At 38.4% G+C, this 22626-nt stretch overlaps 1 protein-coding gene across 1 annotated transcript in view; it reads left to right on the top strand.

Annotated features, from left to right (window-relative positions):
- Window positions 1–22626, top strand: part of LOC136005048 (guanine nucleotide-binding protein G(q) subunit alpha) — a 126711-nt gene that overhangs the window by 45089 nt on the left and 58996 nt on the right. The window contains exon 2 of the mRNA XM_065662162.1: window positions 1647–1831. Coding sequence (XP_065518234.1) covers window positions 1647–1831 — 185 coding nt within the window. The remainder of the gene's footprint in view (window positions 1–1646; window positions 1832–22626) is intronic.

Raw genomic sequence — 22626 nt, forward strand, 5'->3', positions numbered from 1 at the left:
TTTGTAATTTGTACAGTGTTAAGTAGTGATTTTCCAGACTGGTAGATTGCAAAATTGTAAAGATCTCCTCTCTGATTCCAATGAGCTGGAATTCAGGCAGATATCATTGACCCAGAGTGTCTCATAAAGCTTGTCTTTCTTCAGAGACCTGTGCCTGGTTAGTGTGAATCTGTCAGGTTGTGTGGGGCACGTTCTTCCTGGTGGGTAGGCCACCCCCTGCAGTGGTGGCCTGTGTGCTCCTAACTGCAGTACAAGCTGAGGAAGAGCTGTGAAGGCTGAGGGTGGAACCAGGCTTGGTCTCAGTTTTCAGGTTCAGAGCAAGTTCTTGTTCATCACAGTAATAACCACTTTTCCCCCCAGAGAAAGTGAAATTGGTCGGTATGTAACAGAGTGCTTGATTGTGCGTGTAAGTAATACTTGTGTTAGAAGTTTGTTTTGTGCATGTGGGAACTGCAACTGAAGGCTTCAAAATGATGGTCTTGGTAAAAGGAAAAGCTTTTAGAGGCTTCCAGCTTAGATTTCTGCAGTGTGTGCTATTTCAGAAATGCTTAAGGGTTGCTCCTTTAACCTTGCACTGCACTGCTGTGAAACACACTTCTCTGACAAGATGCCTAAACCAAGGGGCATAAGGCTGCCTTTGTCCTGGGACAAGAGTACCATGATGTGAGGCATTAAAGCTTAACAGAAATTATTTGAATAAAACCCATGCTGAAAGGCTGAAAAGCACAGTGCTGAGCAGTGCACCCTGGTACATGCATTTAGTTTCATGCAGGGCTCAGTAGCTGGGTGGATGCAGGATTTATGTGGCTGTGCAACTGCTCATTCTAAATTTCAGCTCCTCCTCTTAAGCAAATACAGGAATATTGTAGATAAGCTCTTCTGGTCAAGGAGGATGAGATCACTGAATTGGAGCAAAGAAAAACTGTTTGATGTGTCTTGCATTAAGTTTCCAGCAGGCAGATCTTAATTTTAAATTGACAAATAGTCAGAAATGTTCAGTAACAAACTACTTCTAGTACAAAGCACAAAGATGCAAAGCCATTTAAAGGAAGGAAGGAATGACTTCCCATTAATGAATATGAGCCAAGTTTTAATTAGTACTGATATTGCATGTTTCTGAGGTTAAAGTTTGCAGGGCCGTAATTGTTACAATACTTGCTTAAAAAACAAAACAAAAACCTGTAAAAAACAAAGCACACCAAAAATCACAGCACCGAAACACAAGGGTTGTACACTCCCTACTGTAATGTCCTGAAAAATTTTATTTTTGTCTTTATTCTCGCTGGATTTTTGTAAGAAAATGCTCCATAATAACCACCTGAAGTTAGATGTTTTGGACATTTGTCTCCAAGAATTAAAGATTTTTAAAATACACAGTCATGTGTGTATTTTGGAGTGGTGTGGTTTTTTATGGGTTTTGGGTTTTTTTTCGTTCATTTAGTCATTAAATAAATGCACAAGTTTTAATTCAGTTGTAGTTCAGTTGATACTGATGCTACTATTTGACTCTGAACTGGTCCTAGTAGTTACTTGTAAGCACCACTTGGCACTTCTCAGCCCTGCACTAAACCAGCTGTCAGCATTGTACGGGAAAAGTCATGTTTGTGTCCAGTGGCTAAAGCATATCCTTCATATTTGTCTTGCAGGGACAGGAGAGAGTGGCAAAAGCACATTTATCAAGCAGATGAGAATCATTCATGGATCAGGTTACTCTGATGAAGACAAAAGAGGCTTTACAAAACTGGTGTACCAGAATATATTTACAGCAATGCAGGCCATGATCAGAGCCATGGATACCCTCAAAATCCCATACAAGCATGAACATAACAAGGTGAGATGTTTGTTTATTTCTGTAGCTGAAGCTTTTTGTATTTTTATTTTACGAAATATACTGAAGGTCTCAAAAAAATTATGTATCTTCCAATTATTCTCAAAGCTCCTAAGAAAAGGTCATTTCCCAGTCCTGCCTTTAGTTCTCTGCTCTTCTGGCTACTTCAACAGCACAAAGGTGCTGCTTTTATCAAGAGAGCTGCTCTTAAGATGCCCCGGGGTGGGGGGGTTTGTCACAGGGCAGAGGTTTAATGGCAAGCTGCTGTTTGACTTGTGACTTTAGTTACCCGTTGTGTTTTTTTCCCAGGTCATGCTCTGGCCAGAGCACAGTTAAGCCATTCTTCTGATCTGTAGCAGATCATTATGGCTTAAGGTTTGCCATTAACATTACATGTGGAAAAAACTCAAATTATTAGCAAAGTAGGTGGGGATACCTGTTTTTGTGTGAACATCCTGGGAAAACTGTGAAATAAAATTTTCAACACAAGACAAGGGAACAGTCAGAGCCTTTTGAGGTTGACGGTTGAGGTTGAAATTTAAAAGGATAAAATACACTTGAAATGTTTGAAAGGTTCATCTCTGACTAGTCTTATTCCCAATTTTTGTTTCTGCTTACATTTTGAAAGAAAGATAAAAATAATGTAAGCATTCCATGAAAGAGAGTGAAATGCTTAACATTTACTTGAGTACATAGTAAGGCACAGAATTACATGATGGTTATCTCCCACTCCTTGTCACAGGAGTGGTATCACAGGTGGTGACACAGGACTGATAACAGTTCCTGAGAGCTTGTTCTAATTTTTACTTTTGAGCCATTACCAGCAGTGTTGTCAGGTGGAGAGTTAAGATCCCTCAAAAGTGGAGGGCTCAACTTTCTTCAATCTTGTGAAGGAGTATTTAATGATAGTTTAGTAATCCTTGATGAAAATAATAATTTAGTAGTCCTGAATGAAAATAATACTTCATTAGAGAAATTACTTAAAAGTGCTTTTATTCTAATATTTATTTTTTCTTAAACATCAGAAACTTTCAAAGGGCAGGAACATTCATGATAAAGAAATAAGCTTTTGTTAACTGGGGAAGACAGGATGAAATGAACTTGTGTTAAGATGAAAATCCTTTGTGTTTACATATATGAAGTTTCATTATTAGAATTCAACTGCTGTATGTGTTTTAAGTATCTAATTTAGAAGCAGGAAAGATAAAGTTTATTAGTGGGTTAAAGAAGCATTCACCATTTCCATCTGCCAGAGTCACTGCAGATGGTCATCACTTTGTTGCGGATGGAATGTTGCAATAAGCAGTTTTGCAGGGGCCTGGATTTATGCAGTGGGAAGTCAGAATGATCCTGCGTGTCAAAATCCATATTGTTAACGTTGTTTAATGGTGGGTGGGGTTTTTTATGTACTCGAAAAAGATTGAAAAGCTTGTCCTAGTGTGTAAGAGACTGTAGAACTTCCTCATCTGACTGTGTGCTGAAGCTGTCTAGTTTCCTCTCATCCCTCATGAAGCAAAATCAAGTGTGTAATTAGCATGAGAAAGAAAACTGCATTTCTATGTCTATTTCAGCCTTTTGTCTCCGTTTTTTTGCTTTGTGCAGTGTGCAGTGTACTGACCACAAGAATTTTTTCTTCATCACTTTGCCTTATTCTCTGGAAGTCCTAATCATAAGTGAAGAAATTTTTTTTTTTCTTGGATTATACTAGGGAATATATGTTCTGCAGATACTATTCAAGCTAAAGAGTACTGAATTTGTAAGGTGTATTTATATAGTTGGAGTGAGCCAGTTAGGTTTGGCATAGTTGTATATGCATGGCCAGAGCTGTTCACTTTCATTATATGAAAATAACTTGCCTAAAAGTGGGAGTCCATTTCTGTGATCATCTCCTTCTTAGACATTCCCATCAATTTCTAATAGGGTGACGTGCAGAGTAAAATAGAAGTCACCAACTGGCAGGGTCTCAAGACAATTCCTGTACTAATTCCTTCAGAAATACAGGGGAAATCAAACTTGCTACAATATCATGCCAGAATAGGTAGGATAGTGGTCTACTACACTTTGTATAGAAGGTTGCTTCACTTTAAAGCAGTGAACACCAATCAATCTGCTCCTCTCCCCCCCCCCCCCCCCCCCCCCCCCCCCCCCCGCCCAAGGCAGTTCAAAACAAACTCATTAGCTTAGCAGTCTAGAAAACACAGGAAGGGCACTTCCTATTAATTTGAATCTCCTATCAGGAAGTCCTATCTCTGGAGAGAATATCTCAAAGTTAGAGTAACAACATGTTTTTAGCACTGTAGCTGTTTTGCACAATGGTTTAGAAAATGGCAGCTCACACTGGTATAGATGTTGGTTTGGCCTAAAGAAAAGTGATCCTTCTTTTGTCAAATTCTGTTATGTTCTGTGGTAGACTTTGGGGCTGCAGTAGAAATGTCTTGCTGTACCAATTTTCTTACCTTTAATTGTTAAAGGTAATTATTAAAATTAAGAGCAGTTCCGCTCTGAATGCTGCCAGAATTTGAAGTGCTGTTGTATCAAAAAATCAGCTGCGATCTTTGTTTGGTATACAATGTCCCAGCATTTAGGTTGGATTATTTTAATATGATCAATATAGCAAGAGACAAGTCTATGTTCAGCAAGTTCGTTCTTTTGGAGTTGTGTTGGCTTCATAGTTACCAATATAACTAAAGAGATAGTGAAATGTATTGTCCTATATTGTAATAACCTAGGCTGTTTTGAAAGATTTATTTCCAGAGTGACTATTAGTGTTCAGAATGAGTAGTCGTGGTAGAGCATTAAAACATGAAAGACATTTTTCTTGTGAAGCTTTAGAATATAAGCTCTACTGAGGTTTAACATAATGGATGAGGGTGATCTTTACTCTTAGGAATTTGTCTGTCATAGGAAATGATGGCTTATGGAAAGTTTTTGAGTTTCCTTTTGGGTAAATGTTATTGTGAAGTTGTGAAGTTTTCAGATGGCTCTGTGTTTTAGAGTAAGAAGTATTGTATGAAATATGGGAAAGCCTTAGTTTTCTCATAGAAATGTTCACAAGCAATTCTCAAAATTGTCTTCCGCAAATTTTGGAAGTGTACAGTACTAACTCTCGTGCAACCACATGCACGTCTTGTAAAAATTAAAATACAGGTTTATGCTTTTTACTCTTTGTATTTTTAGAAAGTTAACTGTGTATCCATGCTTGTCATTCCTTTGAAATACTTAAATAAGAAGACCATGCATTTAAATCTTTTAAATTCTCACATTTCTAATGTGGAATGTGATATAATTCTCATGATGGCTTTAGAAGCCTTTCCTTAAGGTAATATAGTATAATGTGGGTTCTGTGTTTTGGTTTGGTTTGCTTTTTTGCGGGTTTTTCTTTTGTTGTTGTTGTTTTTGGGGGGGGGGGAGTTTTTTTTTGTTGTTTTGGATTTTTTTTGCCTTTATTTTCTTGTGGTGTTGCTTTTTTTGTTTGGGCTATTTTTCTGGTTGTTTTTTTTTTTTGTTTGGGTTGTTTTGGATTTTTTTTGTTTTTACTGTGGTGTTGCTTTTTGGGGGTTGTTTTTCTGATTGTTATTTTTTTTTTTCTTGGATTTTTTTTATTGTTTTTTGTTTGGGTTATTTTTCTGGTTGTTTTTTTTTTGTTTTAGTTGGTTTGGATTTTTTTTTTTTGTTTTATTATGGTGGTTTTTTTTTTTTGTTCTGGTTGGGCTTTTTTTTGTTTTGTTTGGGGTTTTTTGTGGTTGGTTTGTTGTGGGATTTTTATTTTTTTATTATTTTTTTTACCATAGAATCATAGAATAGTTAGGGTTGGAAAGGACCTCAAGATCATCTAGTTCCAACCCCCCTGCCATGGGCAGGGACACCTCACACTAAAGCATCCCACACAAGGCTTTATCCAACCTGGCCTTGAACACCGCCAGGGATGGAGCACTCACAGCCTCCCTGGGCAACCGATTCCAGTGTCTCACCACCCTCACAGTAAAGAACTTCCTCCTTATATCCAATCTAAACTTCCCCTGTTTAAGTTTTAACCCGTTACCCCTTGTCCTGTCACTACAGTCCCTGATGAAGTGTCCCTCCCTGGCATCCCTATAGGCCCCCTTCAGGTACTGGAAGGCTGCTATGAGGTCTCCACACAGCCTTCTCTTCTCCAGGCTGAACAGCCCCAACTTCCTCAGCCTATCTTCATATGGGAGGTGCTCCAGTCCCCTGATGGGCAGTATACCCGGGTGTCTTCCCCCCCACACCATTCTCTCTTGTTTATACCAAATCTATTACTACACTAAACAAATAAATCTATTACTATGCTAAACACTGACTACCACTATTACCCTCTTTTCAGACAAGTAGGCTCCCTCTAGCAGGCAACATCAGGAAGGTGTCACTCTGCTAGTGATTAACAGGCAGGAAATCTTACTTGAATCCCATGCCCATAGTTTCCTATGGGACTTACTTAATATTCATTACAAGGTGACTAATGTGAGTAACAATAACAAACAGGCTACAAGAAATTTTTTTAAGAGGCTGAAAATGTAAAAGCAAATTTTATTTTAGATCTAGACATTTGCTGTTAAATTTCTAAGTGTTTTAAGATGAAGTCGTTTCTGTATTTATGCCTGTTCCTTTGGGGAATGTTTCGCAGTGAAAATAAGCAGATATGGGAAATGCTTTCAAAGTCCAAAACCTTACTGGCATAATCTTCAAGTCCATGTTTACCTCGATAGCTCATTTCTTCTAAGTCAGACAAATCCACTGGAGCAAGCAAATAAAAATACAGACAGAAAGAAGTAGGATATGGAGTCAGATTGCGTAAGTTTTTATGTTGGGTAAACAGCTGGGAGTGTTAAGTGTTCTATATCTCTTCAGTGAAATTTGATGTTGAACAAACCTAGTTTGAAGGAGAGGGCCTCGTGCAGACGCCTCACCTGATAAGGAAAGAGTGTGAAGGACTGAATGCAGAGCAGGAGTCTGCAAAGGTTGGGAGGGTTATTTATTGTCAGATGATGCAGAATGTGTGGGATTTCTGGTGTTTAGTGAGGAATACATTTTGGGTGGTTTTTTTTTTTTTTGTTGTTGTTATTTTTCAGAGCAAGAGTGATGTTCTTGGTATGATGGAATGAAATGCTTATTGGTTTGGAGGAGGGGATAATCAACCAGCTCTTCAAGCACATGGAGAATTCCAAATGGTGCCATTTGCGTTAACAGTATTATGCAGTCTCAACCCTGGAACAGAGGGCTTAAAGCAGGCTACAAGAAAAATAGATTTATACTAATACTGTTAGCATTTAATGTATCATAGTGCTCAGTTACAAGAAAACATCTGAGAGTACTCAAAGCCAAAAGTTACCCAATAAATAGGAGCCTTGCAGAAGAGTTAAATGCTTCTAATACCAGGAAGCACCAGATACATTATTTTGGCAAGAAACAGATTGCTGCAGAGCCAGCCAACCTGGGACAGTGTAGTTCAATTTAAAGTATCGTAGTCCTTCAATAACATGTATTCAGACAGAGGAACTGAAGATAGCTTTTTCAGGAGCTGTAATGTGAGGTAATACCTGTTCCCCGATGGCTGTGTTTCCCCTGGTGAGGACAGTGATCAGTAAAGCCATAAACAGTTTCCTTCTCAGTGCTTCATAACAAGTCTTTTCTGAGGACTTTGACAGTCCCAGCTAGATCCCAGCCTCTGCCCAACTGTCTTTTTATCAGTCTCCTGTGAGTCATTTACTCTTCTCATGCCCTGCCTTTCTCTTTGGCACCTCTCCAGTCTTACCTACATTTGACCTCAGCAGGTCTTTATTTGCTTACCCGTGGTCTTACCATTTTGTCCTACTCTCTGCTGTTTTCTTTGTCTTCCTTAATGTTTGAATAAAATAAATTACTACATGTCATTGGGTTTTTTTTTTTAGTTATTATTATGTGCTGTCCTCTTTCAACCAGGGTTTTTTTTTTTTCCCTTTTTGAAACAGAGGTCTCTTGCATTTGTGTGTATTGCTCCAATGGATTTGTAAGTTACTTGTTTCCTCTGTTAGATTCTGCTTAACTGTTTCATAGTTACCACGACAGAAGTGCAGGTTTTTAAATAAATTTTTGTAAGTGTGGGGGAAAAGAGATTGAAAAAGAAGTAAGCTAGACAAGCAGGCCTTAATGTTCCCTTGAAGAGCTGAGAATACCTTTATTTAAAATAAACATAGATAAGTGAATACTTCCCCAGTAAAATAATAGGTAATTTCACTGATACGAAATGAGGAAACTCTCTTAGCCTTCAGTTCAACATAAATTTGAAAACTAGATTTTAGCAACTGTTTTTGCAGAGCAAGAGGATTTCTTCCTTCCTCCTTTTATATTTTGCTTTAAGTGAAGCTCTTTATTTTTCTGAATAGGACATTCGAAGTGATTAACTACCCTTTGCTAACGGGAAGTGATAAGTCATACAAAAACACTTGTGTGGGGCATGATGGTTGTGTTTTATCTTTCTAGTTCCATCATTTTACTGTTTCAGCTACTGTGGAGAACAAATGTGTGGTAATAATGCTGGCAGATTATCATCAATTTTGTGACCACTCATGCACTGTATAAAGGAGCACGAATACAGCAAAACAGGCTTCTAGGATTTTTTTTTTCCTTTTTTTCTATTTTATTTCAGATATGTTTGTTGCTTAGTTATTTTGCTTGCAGAGCATATTGTGTATCTGCTAGGAAATATTCATGTGAGCATGTGCTCTGACAACGAAAGTGTGACATATGTTTTGAGCAACTTTTGAATGTGAAAGAAGTTTGGTGTTTATTTTAAGGTAGAGATTTCATACTCTTGGAGTGGTTCTGACTTTCTCCATAATTAAGTTATATAAATATAGGTATTTATACAATATAATTTTATACAGAAACTATATAAACATAACCATATCTCAGTATTTCCCAGAGGAAAATATTTAACAGTAATAGCTTACAAATTACTTAATTCATTTCTACAGAAGACATAGTAAGGTTATCCAGCATTTATTTCTGAAGCAATTTCGGATGGAATTTTTTTTGTCCTATTTTCCTCTGAAACTTTGTGAAAATATTGTTTTCCTGCAGAAAACTTTTCTGGGGAACTCTGATTTGGCTGTGTTCTGGTTATATAACATAGAATGACAAAAAATATTGTAATCTCATGTCTTTATTGTTCATTTCTAGTAACACACAAAAGTTGCTTGAAATATGGTTTACTTCAATAGACTGAGAAATGTTAATCTGAAATGGACCCTATTTTTCCACAGGTTTTGTCAGTCTGTTCAAATTGCATTTCCTATGCAGTAAAAGTTATAATGTCTGAGATGCAGGAAGACTTTGTCTTTTAATGAAATTCAGCTTTGGCTCAGAAAACAGGCTAATATTAAGCAAAATAGTTATTAAAAAAAAAAACAAAAACAACAAAAAAACAACAAACCCCCAAAAAACTCAAGAAAACAAAACCTCACAACAAAATACAACCATCTTCCACACCTTTTTTTTTTTTTCTCAAGTAGAATTTGTTTTAAATTGTGGAATGTATTGCCAGAGAGAGGTACTTGCATAATTCCTTTTATTCTTTACTTTCTCTGAAAGATTACTGTGCTCTTTTTTTCTCCTGATCGACATAGGTATAAAGTCTGCACATGACGAGTTGATTACATGTTCATGCTTCTTCAGTCTAGTCACATGCCTACTTGTTTTCAGACTGTAGGCCCATGTAGCTCCACTTTTAGACTTTGTATTCACTTTGGGTGATTGCATAGAGGTGAGGCAGGAGGCAAGAGGCCAGCATTTTGCTCCTGAAAGAGGAGATTGGCAAAGGGAAATCTAAGCATGACATTAGTCATGTTACGTTTTAATTTTTTTCTAATAGCTTTTATAAAAATCAAAGCTAAGGCTATGGTTGCATGCTTCAGCTTTGGCAAAAATGTACAAATCTTGACTGTAGATTGGTTTGTTGTGATGGACCTAAGATACTGGGTAGTTAGGAAAGTGATTTATTATGAGCAAATCACTTTCTTAAACAGTTTCAAGCATGACAAAAGTTTAATTTTGTGTTGGAGGGGTAGTAACTACCAAGAGTTGCTTTTAATCCTTCGTAACATTTCACAAAATCACGAAACTGTTAGGGTTGGAAGGGACCTCTGGAGGTCATGTAGTCCAGATCCCATTTCTTTAACTCTCATGTGTCTCTCCATTTCCTTAGTCCCTATTATAAAAAGAGTTTCTGGGCACTTGGCTGGGGCAAGTAGTACTGTGGAAAAGCTGTTACAATTAAGGCTTTTTTTTTTTTTTTTTTTTTTTTTTGTCAATTAATTGTTTCATGATAATGACTTCACATTTTTCTTAATGTGACCTATTGGCAAGAGTTAAAATTTGGCTTATTGTGTAGTTGTTAACCTTCTAAGCCAATTTGTATAAACAGTGCAGTAATAAGTAGCATGTACATGTTTTGCTTGTTTAGAGTGTTACTTCTTGAAAATTCTCCAAAAGGCAAATTGTGTCCAGAATAATTTTTGTGTTTGGAGATGCTATCTATTTTTAAGTATTTTTTGTTTGATCAACTGTGACTGCTGGTTTGAGAACTTGAACTCTGTTTGCATATTGTTGGTTGTATAAGCAGGCAGATGAGTTCTTTTGGTGTGTGAAGATTTTCTTTGCATCTGGTCTTCAGTCTTTATCAAGCTGTCTGGTTTTGGTTTTTTTCAACCATAAACAAAATGCTGCCAGTTGTACAGGATGAATGAAAAGGTAGCTGCGTATCACTGGAGCATAAAGAAGCCGTGGACATACCTGCCCCTCTCTGGACTCCACCACAGGCATGTACCCGGTGGAGGAACACTGGGGGTATGCCACAGCGGGGGAGCTGTTGACAAAGGCATTACAAAGCTGGTAGAAATCATATTGTGGTCTTCAGGGTTAATTACACCACTTTGTGGCGATTTAAATGTTTGTTTATCTAAAGAATAGAAAAACACAGGGATGGAATATAATGTTGAGTCATTGTCTAGTCTATATCTATTTGTAATCTACAGAGAATTATACCCCAGGGAGGCTGAGGGGATCCAGTCCTGAGGGGACTTATTTTGTTCTTTTTGTGTAATTGTGTGAAAAATGTGTGGGTTGGAACTAAGTGATCTTTAAGGTCTCTTCCAACCCAAACCTTTCTATGATTCTGTGATTCTGTAGGCTTTGGAAGAAAAGCATCATCCTGACTTTGGAAGGTCTGACTGCAGACTTGTTTCTCTAACTGTATGTGTATGGGGACCCTATGTCGTATTTGTGAAGAGCTTTAGAACAAAGTGGAAATTAGTTTTTTATGTAGGCCCTTGTATTAGTGCCTGTTTAGTCAATTATGATTGTTTTTTGAGGCATCTCAGTTTCTTCTTCAGTGCTGGTTCTGCTCAACTCAGTGCTTGGAATTGTAGCCTGGTAGCACCCATTACTCATGGCTCTTTCAAGGATAAATTAAGGCAGAAATCTGTTGAATATAAAACAGACAGACAGTAGTTTTTACACCCACAGGACTCACTAAGTATTCTCTCAGACTACACTGGCAACTTGCAGTTGTGCAGAAACAGGATTTGTTCCCCATGTAAGAATTTTAAGAGTTCCAATACAATTTTCTGTAGTTTACTAAAACATAGCTTCTGAACTGAGTGTAGATGCAAAAGTTCACTTCTCCAGTAATAGGAAAGAATATATACTTTGGATTGAAGAGGGGTTTTGTTGTTGTTGCTGCTTTTGGTTTGGACTGTCTGTATATTTTTATTAAGGGTACTAATCAAGACTATAGTCCATCTTTGATAATGATGGAGGAGCCATTGGGTTTGGACTGAAGTTATCACTTAATGACGTGAATAATGTTTGACTAGTGCATGTATGTACTATGGTGTATGCGGTATAAAATGGAATTTCATTAAAGAAAATTGGGGTTACTTCTCTGGTTCGATTTTGCTCATAAGGGAAAGTGTTTCAGGAGATGTATGAGGAAACTGAGAAATGCATGAACGGACAGATCTCAGAGGATGCAAAGGAGCCTGCACACTGTGGTTAAGTGATACATTTCTGGAACAGAGAACACAGGCCATGCTGGTGGTTTCTAAATTATGTTCAGGAAGTTTCGAAGGACCATTTTCAGTTTAGAGGGGTGTATGTATTTGTGTAGGCTTGCTAGTTTTTAGAAGCTTGTTCTGTTAGAATTTGAGTAGTGATAATGTGTTTTGTATAGTTCATTCATTGCTTGCAGCCCAAGTCTTTCCCACTCTTTGAGAGGAATCTAAACACCTGTCAGCATTTTTCCAAGCTTAGTCTTGGAATTTTTCATAATTTCTGGGTAGTTCTCATACCACTGACCAGGAAAACAAATTGTGCAACCTCATTATTAGACTCGTTGTGAAAGGCTTAATTTCATATGAAAAGTTCTGCAGGGCAGTGTTTATAAATAAAACCATCCTAATCAGAGAGGGGCATGGCAGTACAGCCTTGCAGCTCATGTCCTTTTTGTGTGATAAACAATGACTTGCAGGGGCTGCCCTTGCCATAGCGGACTTCTCATTCACTACATTGCAAAATGTTTTAAACAGCAACTCCCTTTTGTGAAAAGTTACATAATTTTCACTGCTCTCTGTCTCAGAAAAGAAATGTGCATTTTAAAGAAGTAGGTTTTTGAGGATCTAATAATGATTGAGAGAAGCTGTAGCTCACTTGCTAGCTGTTGTTTCCTGATTCCAGTGGCCTGTGTATGCTTTTACTGGTATGTTTCTGCCTATCTGTCCCTTTTTGGACACTTGTCATCTTTTGTGGTCTTCCTGTAGAGCTTCCTGCACACTGCTGTCTGATGATACCATATGAATCAGCAATGTGGGTGCTGTTTTGCCCCTCTGACAAATAAGAAAACTTCAGCACCAGTATTTTTGGTTCTTCTTCATTGAAGTTAGTAATATTCAGGGTTACTTTCTTAATTCACATTGGGATGCATTCCTGTGATCCAAGACGTATCTTTTGATTTACCATATACTGACAAGGATATGCAGTAGAAAACAGCGTTTTATGAATGTATCTCAGGCAGATGTTGTAACAGTCTGGGTGTACCAAAACAGACATCATTTACAGAAACCTTGCCAACATAAAATGTAATCAAATTCTGGTGGTTCAACACTTTAATGCAATTTTTCAGTGTGTCCTCTGTTACTGGTCCAAACTACATGAGAATTAGATTTTAAGAATTCTTTCCTCTTGGGAAAGGAATGAAAATTAGATTTCTTACATGAGGCTACCACAATGAGAGGAAATTTAAATAAATATGGCTTGGAGGGGCTTTGTTAGAAACGTGAGTGGAGGGAATGGTATAGTTGATATGTAGGTCAGTGGTCAAGGACCTACTTTTAAAGTAAGTGTTAGTCCTTGAAGAGAGTTTTGTTTAGTAATGCTTCTCTGGTGTTCAGATGGTCTCATTGAGTCTTTATTCTTTGAACATGACATAGTTATTTCTCAGTAGAGTATCAAATAAGCTTGTTCTCTAAACACATTTGGGGGGGGGGGCTGTCCTAGGTTTGGTGATTAGATCTCTTTATTTGTGTTAGTTTGTTTCATTATTTTTATTTTCTTTTTCACCTTGGATAGTCTCCCTATCAGATCTTGTTTATTATCCTTCTCTTACACAATTGCACCTTGTTACACCTTGTTGCACTGTTACACTGCTAGAAGTATGGATCTTGGAATTAGTCAGGTGTGATCATTATTAGACATAGCTTCATACAGCTGGACAAAACGTGGTTAAGGTGGCTGTGGAGTATAGACTTTCTGATTTAGCTGCATTTTCCAGCACCTGCTTTGCAAAGAGTTCCAGGGAATTCTGCTACAGTGCTTGTTAAAAGTATTTCCAAGTGTTTGAGGAACCAAACAGAAAACAATGCCATAATTTTGGGTCTGCAGTTGGCAGCATTGCACAAAATACAATGCATCCGTTCTATCAGCTACATGAAAAAAAGGACAGTAACTCTATCTTCCTTACAGTGAGCAAAAATGTAATGCATGCTTTTACTATGAAGTAATTTTGTCTTAGAAACTGGAGTTCCCAGATACTTTGAAAGGCTGAATATAAATGTACTTAACTAGAACCCTACTGCACCCAAAATTCAGACATCTGTATTCACCTCCATTTCCTAATTATGCCTCACTGCATCAGTAGATAAATGTAATGAAAGTAACAAGGGTAAATCTTCATTGTTATGATGTTAGGTGCCAGCACTGTTATAGTTTATGTATAAAGTCAGTAACTGAACAAAGCAATTTCTTCAGACCTTCATAGGAATTTTCTTCAGTACAACCAGTTACAGGATAATTGAAAGTCTTGTGCCCTTTAAAGTGTTTCATCTGTTTTGAGGGAATCTTGCAATTCTGAGTGTTAGTCTGGCCCGCCTTTCATCTTCCTACAGCATCTTGCTCTGCAGAGACCTGTGCTGTTAAGAGACAGGTGGGTAGGTCTGAAATTCTGGTAACTGGACATTAAAATGAAGAAAAGTGCTGGAAAGTGCCCAAAGCTGCCGTTGGGAGACTGTTCAGAGGAGGGGCTTTTCTCTGCTCCTTTCTGAGCTGCTGGACTGTGGCTCCATCCAGTGCCTCCGCTTCTGCACCCCTTTTGCTAGGCTTGCAGTAGCACTCTCATCACAAGCTGTCCCTGGATGACCCCTCATCCAATTTGCAGCACAGAGTCATGAATGGAGAGCAAGCATGAATGGTAGCAAGGCCAGCACCTGCTGCTGTGGATCACCATGAGCTACATAGTTTCTTTGAGCTAGGTTCTTTCATCCCTGTGAGCAAGCTGTGGTAGGCTGTAGGGACCCTGTCTTCTTAAATCCTTCACACTTTAATTCTCATGTGGCCACGATAGTTTGTTTTACCAGAGCTGTTGAATATGCTTGCTAAGTCTGGGTAATTTGATCTAAATATCCTGTAGTAATGCCTTAATTTGTTTTACTTGCTTCATTTACTTAATAGCTAGCATAACTGCCAGTAAATAAATTGGAGCAGCATATCAAAGAACCTAAATATGGATCTTGGATAGAATCCCACAACATTAAAATTAACATTAATGTTATTTACTTTAAAGATGGACAACTTTAAGCAAATTGAGTATGCCAGTTGTCTTACACACACACAAACGCCCCTTTTTGACTTCTGTATGAAACATAGCTATTTCCTCCCTTGGAGCTATTTTCCTGGTACCAAAGTGTTAATCATACTAGCTTGGCATTGTTTAAAAGCCTGTATGATTGCAGAAGGGGATACTGGAATCATGTGTTTGTGGCTCAGTGCCTTATGCCAGTGTGCAGACTTGCATACATGGGAACCGTGGAGTTTTTGGATATGTAATACCCATGCCCAACCTTGGTATCTCCACATTAGCTCCAGTCCTGTGCAATCACTTTGTACAGAGATGTGATTAGACCACTGTGGTCTTTGATGAAGTAGGGAGAGCAGAACAGTATCTGCCACATCCATTAGCAGCTGATGAACGTTGGGTCAGCCTGGAGGATGTTCTAGCTTAATTTGGATTGGTGCCTGAAGCTCAAAGCTCCCACAGTCAGGAGGGTATAAAGGTGATATATCACTACCTAATGCTTAACTCTTTCTTTTCTCCCCATTCCCCCAGCTTTTAAGTATGCTGAGCATATATTGCTTGGCTAGCTTTCTGGGTTTGGCCTTCAATCTCAGATGCAGCAATAAAACATTACAGAAAATGTCAGTAAGTCAATATCTGACCTTTTGGAGGAAGTGATTTTAAATGTATATTTATTCACTGGCCTCTTGGATATTGCAAGTAATTAAATATGCCTTCCACTGGTTAAAACAAGGAACTGTTTCCCTAAGCTAAACAGGAAGTGGTCTACCTGAAGCTAGAGTAAGCAACTCCAGTTTTGCTCCCAGGTCTCATTTCTTTCAGCCCTTATTTGTTTGTTGAAAACTTCTTCTCAGTTTATAGAGGTTTATATTACTCACTTATCTACATTTTTTACAAGGGGATGTAGTGACAGGACAAGGGGAATGGCTTTAAACTGAAAGAGGGCAGATTTAGAATAGATATTAGGAAAAAATTCTTCCCTGTGAGGGTGATGAGACACTGGCACAGGTTGCCCGGAAGAAGCTGTGGCTGCCCCATCCTTAGCAGTGTTCAAGGCAAGGTCGGATGGGGCTTTGAATAACCTGGTGTAGTGGAAGGTGCCCCTGCCTGTGACAGGGGGCTTGAAACTAGAGCATCTGCAAGGACCCTTCCAACCCAAACCATTCTATGATCACCAAAATCAGGATAGAAAAATCTTTTGTTTGTTGTTTTGTTCTGGTAAAAAATGATGTACATCTTTATCTTTGTTTTGTGATTGAAGGATTAACTGTTATTTGTCCAGAAATTTCCTGAACAGGAACAGGAATTTCATGCATGTCGGGGATTTTTTTTTTTTTTTTTTTTTGTAGGGGAGTTAATGGTGGCAAAGTGACCTTTAAGAAGTGAAATTCTTTATTCTGGATATGAAACAGCAGTAACTTAACTACAATTCAACTTGTAAGAAAGACAATTCATACAGAACTTTGCTTCACAAATACTTTTAATACTGGCTATATAGAAAGCAGGAAGAGAGATGCTAGCTTCAGCAAATGCAGTTTTTTCTCTGAAGAACAGAAAGACAAGCTGCAGTAAATTTCCGTTCTGATGAGGTTAATGCTACCTTTTCTGGCGTAAGTTTTTTTTAATATTTAAAAAGAAAATCTCCACTCTTTGCTGAAAACTAATGGCATTTTAAAGCTTTCTTTTAATAGAGTTGCTAATTGAACTAGCAGTTCCTAGACACAGGGAAGGGCTTTTTGATGTCAATGTTTTCATTCCTAAATCTGAATTCAGCAAGAGGACACATACCTGAGCTGCTAATTCCACTTCCAGTGACTCTCTTGTTGCCCTCCCCTGCTCTTTTTTTTTTTTTTTTTTGGGGGGGGTGGGGGGGGTGGTGTTAGCAAATCTGTTTTCTGTGAGAAGTTGTAACAAATGAGTCCTAATTTCGGAAATCACAGGATTATGCATAGTCAACTTGTAATAAATAAATGCTAATACTTTCTCGTAATTTCCCCCCTGCATTACCACCTCTTCTGTTTTTAATGCAATTACTTGGTTTTTAACTTTGCACTTCCACTGTTTCAATTATAAGAAAACAGGAGGATAGGTTTTGAAACCGAATGGAAATCAGACATAAGTGTTAGAAAGGCAAAGCTTATTTTCCTCATCTTCCACTTCTTCTAATTAAATGCTGTTAACAGAAGTGGGTTTGTGCCCAGTAGTGAAAGTGGAGTGAGACTTCTGAGGTGATAGCTCTTTGTAGCTGTACCGCCAGACTCACGCCAGAAAGTTTCACTCAGCTTGCTAGTTTTTTTCTCCACCCGCTCTGTCTCATTAGTGTTGGTATGCTGAATGTATTGATAGGGCATGTGACTTCCATACAGGTGGTACACTTACACAAACAACGCTTGCAGTCCATAGGTCGTCTAAGTTGGGTGTACTGATAGTGGGTGCACAAGGCAAGCAGGCTAAGCTGCTTCTGGTAGGAAAAAGAATTGCTTCAGAAGCACCCATATTTTACATCTCTAATTTGCAGTTACTTGTCATTTGGGTTTTTAAACAGCACCCCACTGCCACCCCAGACAAGCAGCCTGTGCTTCAGCTGCCATGTGATTTGACAGGAATGGGTGGTTTACCTCAGAGCTCTTTGTTCCGTGGAAAACCTTTTGACTTTGTACCTATCATCTGCTATAGGAGTTATTCTTGGCAGTTAAGTAGTAGTTAGCCACTCATTCAAGAGCTGCAGTACCTGCATTTCACATTAGTCAGAGATGGTAAAAGCCTTTTCTACTGATTTGCCTCAACAAATCAATAAGAAAAGAGAATGGACTGAGAGCAGCCCTGAGGAGAAGTACTTGGTATTGGTTGATAAGAAGCTCAACATGACCCAGCAGTGTGTGCTTGCAGCCCCAGACAGCCAACTGCGTGCCGGGCCACATCAAAATGAGCATGACCAGCAGGTCGAGGGAGGTGATTCTGCCCCTTACTCCACTCTGGTGAGACGGCACCTGGAGAACTGCATCCAGCTCTGGGGATGTGTCCCCAACACAAGAGCGATATGGACCTGCTTGAGCAAGTCTAGAGGAGGGCTATGACTATGATCAGAGGCCTGGAGCACCTCTTCTGTGAAGAGAGGCTGAGAGAGTTGGGCTTGTTCAGCCTTCTTCTTCAGGAGAAGAAAAGGCTTCAGGGAGACCTTAAAGCAGCTTCCAGTATTTAAAAGGGGCCTACAGGAAATCTGGAGAGGAGCTTTATACAAGAGCATGTAGTGACAGGATAAGGGCAACGGCTTTAAACTGAGAGATGGTTAATTTAAGTGAGATACTAAGAAAAACTTACCTACTATGAGGGTGGTGAGAGAGTGGAACACTTTTCCCAGAAAAGTTGTGGCTGCCACATCCCTAAAAGTGTTGAAGCCCAGGTTGTATGGGGCTTTGAGCAACTTGGTCTAGTGGAAGGTGTCCCTGCCCATGGCAGGGGGGTTGGAGCTAGATGATCTTTAAGGTTTCTTCCAACCCAAATCATTCTGTGTTTTTATAAAATTGTAACAAAAAAATGCAAGTGTTCTTTCCATTTATTTTTCTGCTGGTGTCTTCCTTTTACATCAAGCATTCTCTCAAGTATGCTTTATGGAAGTCCTCATGTAAGCCATTTTCAAGGAAACTACAGTGAAAAATATTCAAAGTAATCTTGAAGTTTTGTAGGATAAGTTTAATGAGATATGGACCATAATTATTTTTCTATTTCTTCCCCGAGGACATTATGACTCAGCATTAATATGATGAGTCCAGTGGTTGTCCTCTTAATCATGCTGATGATCACTTGCTCAAAGTAATACTGGATTATTCATTTAAGAATTTATAAGCATGAGTGAAGACTGCATAATGGGCTCGATATATTAGAAATGTTTAAATTGGTTGAGGTTTGAATACCTGATGGAAAGCAAGCTATGAATGACTGATATTACTTAATGTACAGTTGTGTTGTTGATGAGTCATTTTCTAGTTAATCGTGGGGGGGGTTATCCATTTAATTCGTTAGTTCTCCATCTCTGGATTTATCCATTTAATTCATTACTTCTCTGTCTCTTAAGTGTGAAATGAAAAGTTATTGTAGATCTTGATTGAATTAAATCTTATAATGATGAGTAAATTGTCTAATTTCAGTATGTTTGTATCTTTGTTTTGTATCGTTGCATCTGAGGCTGAATGTTGAATCTGTGTAGCCAACAGGTGAAGTAAATGGCAGGGATTCCCTGGTTACCTGGCAAAGTAATGTACTTTCTTTCTGGTGGTTGATGTAACTTTGTGTCACAGTCATTCAGCTACCGGTTCATTCTGATTCTCACCCTCAGAGGCTCTTCACACCTGTTCAGCTTAGTGGGGACTAAACCTAATGAACCAGAATTAAACAAAGTATTAATTAAAAGAGAAAATTAAAAAACAAACCCCAGATATACAGGGGGTACATTTGAAAATCTTATCAACACCCCATGAATAGCTGCTGGAGAAGAAAAGGTGGTATTCTCTTAGTTATTTGCTATATATCCTAGAGGGGCTAGACTGGAATTTCTTGGACTCCCTTTATACTAAGCTCTACTTATAAAATAAGGCCTTTTCAGTCTGGCTCAATGTTGGTGTAGAAAGAGCCATTACTTCTGAAAGCCTCTGTGTACGTCTGTGTCTTGATGGTTGTGCCAGGTGATGTTTTAGGTTTGCCTCCTCCTTAAGAACTGAAGTCTAGAAGAACAACAGTTCTGCATTTTATAACTTCCCTTAAGCATTAGCAGCAGAATACAGATAGCAGTATTTTAATTATATGACTACTGCTGAAAAAAATAATGGTGAGGCTGATTGTAAACTTGTTAATTCCTTCTGTTGGTGTTTGACAGAGCTATGAACAGCAGCACAAGCAATTCAGCTTTCTGTTTATTAACTTGGGAAGAAAGCACTGGTTTAATATCCATGTGAGTCATGCTTTTTATCTTGTGAATACAAAAGGAAAAGTCAAGCAAAGTAGTAGTACTTCACTTAGAGCTCAAGTTATTAATAAAATAGCCTTGAAAACTGAACCTAAACAAGTACTCAAGGGACTTATGAAAGTGTGTCCTGTCCTGGGTTCAGCAGTAGCAGTCATTTTTCTCCTTAGTAGCTGGTTCAGCACTGTGTTTTGACTTTTGGCCTGGGAACAGAGCTGATAACACAAATGTTTTAGTCTGACCAAGGACTTTCTGAGCCTTATGCTGTGCCAGGGAGGAGGAAAAGCCGAGAGGAAGCAGAGACAGGGCACCTGACCCAAACCAGCCAAAGAGGTATTCCATACCACAGCACGTCATGCCCGATTGTTACCCAGAAGGGCTAGGGCACTGCAGGGTTGGATTGAGGTATCGGTCAGTGCTTGGTTGGGTGGGGTTGGGTGAGTTACCAGTTGGCTGGTGTTGAGGTGTTGTATTCTTTCCCCTTGTTATTTCCCTTATCATTATTATTATTGGTGGTAACAGTAGTGATTTGTGTTATACCTTAGTTACTAAACGGTTCTTATCTCAACCCGTGGGAGCTGCATTCTTTTCAATTATCCTCTCCATCCCTCCGGGAGCAGAGGGAGGGCAAGAAGGGGGGGAGTGAGAGAATGAGCTGTGTGGAAGGGTTTAAACCACAACAAAGTGGCTGATCCTTGTTACAAACCAAACACTGTAATGTATGGGCACTGTTACGCAAATTGTACATCTCTATTGGTAAATTTATGCAGTCATGGAGGATGGTTTCATTGTTCTTCTGATTCAATGGCTTCTACAACAGAAGTAGTAAGTGTAACTTACTACTGCCTCTGCCTAAAATACTGCTAGTGTCAGAGAAGCCAGTTATCTTCTTGACTGCTTTCCACTCACTGAAATTGCAGTACACAGAAGATGCTTCATCAAGAAGGATGCTTCATGAAGGATGCTTAGTTCACAGACTCTTGCCTGCCATTCTATAAGCTCTGCTTTCTCTGTGTTTTAGGTTTAAATAAGCCTTTAGACACCAGGTTCTTCTCATTTCAGTGAGAGCCAAGAGCCCTAAAGAAATCAAAAGCAGAATGTTGTGAATCTGGGCTCTGGTGTTTGTGATGCTGGTGATGGAGGCTGTAATATGGAGAAGTCAGTGACCTGTGTGAGCATTAGGTGTGGCACAGCACTGAAGGGATTCACTGCAGCAGTCAGTAATTGCTTACTTCTTAGCTTGACAACAGTGTAGTGAATCATTGCAAACAGTCAGGCAGAGGTCAGGAAACTATACAGTGGCCAAGCAGCCATTAGGCTGTAATAACAGCTGTTTTCATGACTGAGATGGATTTTAATGGTCACCCATTAGGATAAGTTCTGTCTCAGTTGGTCTGGATAGCTATACTGTTCCTTGATTATCCTATTTTGCTAACACTGATTAATAGTGGTCTTGGGAAGTTCTATGGTGTTTGGCTTTATTACTATAGACATTCATGTGCATATTAAAAGAAAATGTGATATTTCAATGTTTCAGTATTTTCATAAAGTTACAAGCTGTTTTGAAGAGCTGTCTTGAAACTATGTATCAATGATGGTGTCTTCTGATAAATGCTTTTGTGGGAATATATTTTCTTTTCTACATGGCTTTAAATATTTGTGGTTAAAGTAATTTTGGAGCAAACTGTATAAAACCATGCTAACCCTAAATTATCTGTGCTAAAATAATTTAATGTTAAGTTGTTTCTAAATATGTCACTATTACAATAAATCCATCATCTTGGATGATACCAGTTAAAAGCATAGAGAAAGCTTTCACATTGTATGCTATATAAAAATATAAGGAAGATACTTAGGACCAAATTCCAGTTGATGTAAAAAATATATGTTGAGCTTCACAGGAAAATTACATACCATATCTTCAGATATGCTTGCATCCTACATGCCTGATTCGTAGTAGTGCTTAGGGAGTTCACTAGTAAATATTCAGGAAGTAACAGAAAAAAAATATTACTTCATATAAATTAAGAAATAAAATTCAGGAGAAAGTTACAGAATTTGCTAACTTTTACACAGTTCAGCCACATGCACTGAAATAATTCTTTCTGTTCAGAGTCTTACGAAATTTAGCATAGTGCGTATAATTGTATCTTCTGAAATGCTAACTAAAAAGAGAAAAAAAGAGGGTGGAGGTTGTAATTAGAAGTCTCATAAGTATTTGTGGGCTTGAACTATATGATAGTGTAACTTCATACAATCATATCACTATAAGTTGTCCCCTGCATCCAATTTCCAGGGTACACCATTGGAAGCTGGAGGTTTTATAGGTAATACGGGGCCTAACACAAACTGTTAAACAAGTTTGGGCAGCACTGCGCAGTATCTTGGCAGGCAGCAGGGGCAGAAGGTGAGAATGCAAGAGGAAATACATGGAACAATGGAAAATATGTGAAACAATGGAAAGGAATAATAAAAAGGAAAATTAGAGGTAGCAAAAATACAGTCATTACAAATAGTGTTACAGCATCATGTGATCCATTATACAGTGCTTCTTAGGTTTTTCTCTTAGCTGTTTTAAAAAGACCTTTGTATTAAAACTGTTTCTTTTTGTAAATAGATCTTAAAGGTGATCACTCTAACTTCATCAGTGTTTCCGTAGAGTTCATGTACTTCTGTTGTAGAGTTGTTCGGAGTTTGGATATTCAAATATATGTT

Source organism: Lathamus discolor, chromosome Z (genome assembly GCF_037157495.1).
Source record: "Lathamus discolor isolate bLatDis1 chromosome Z, bLatDis1.hap1, whole genome shotgun sequence".
NCBI classification, from domain to species: Eukaryota; Metazoa; Chordata; class Aves; order Psittaciformes; family Psittacidae; genus Lathamus; species Lathamus discolor.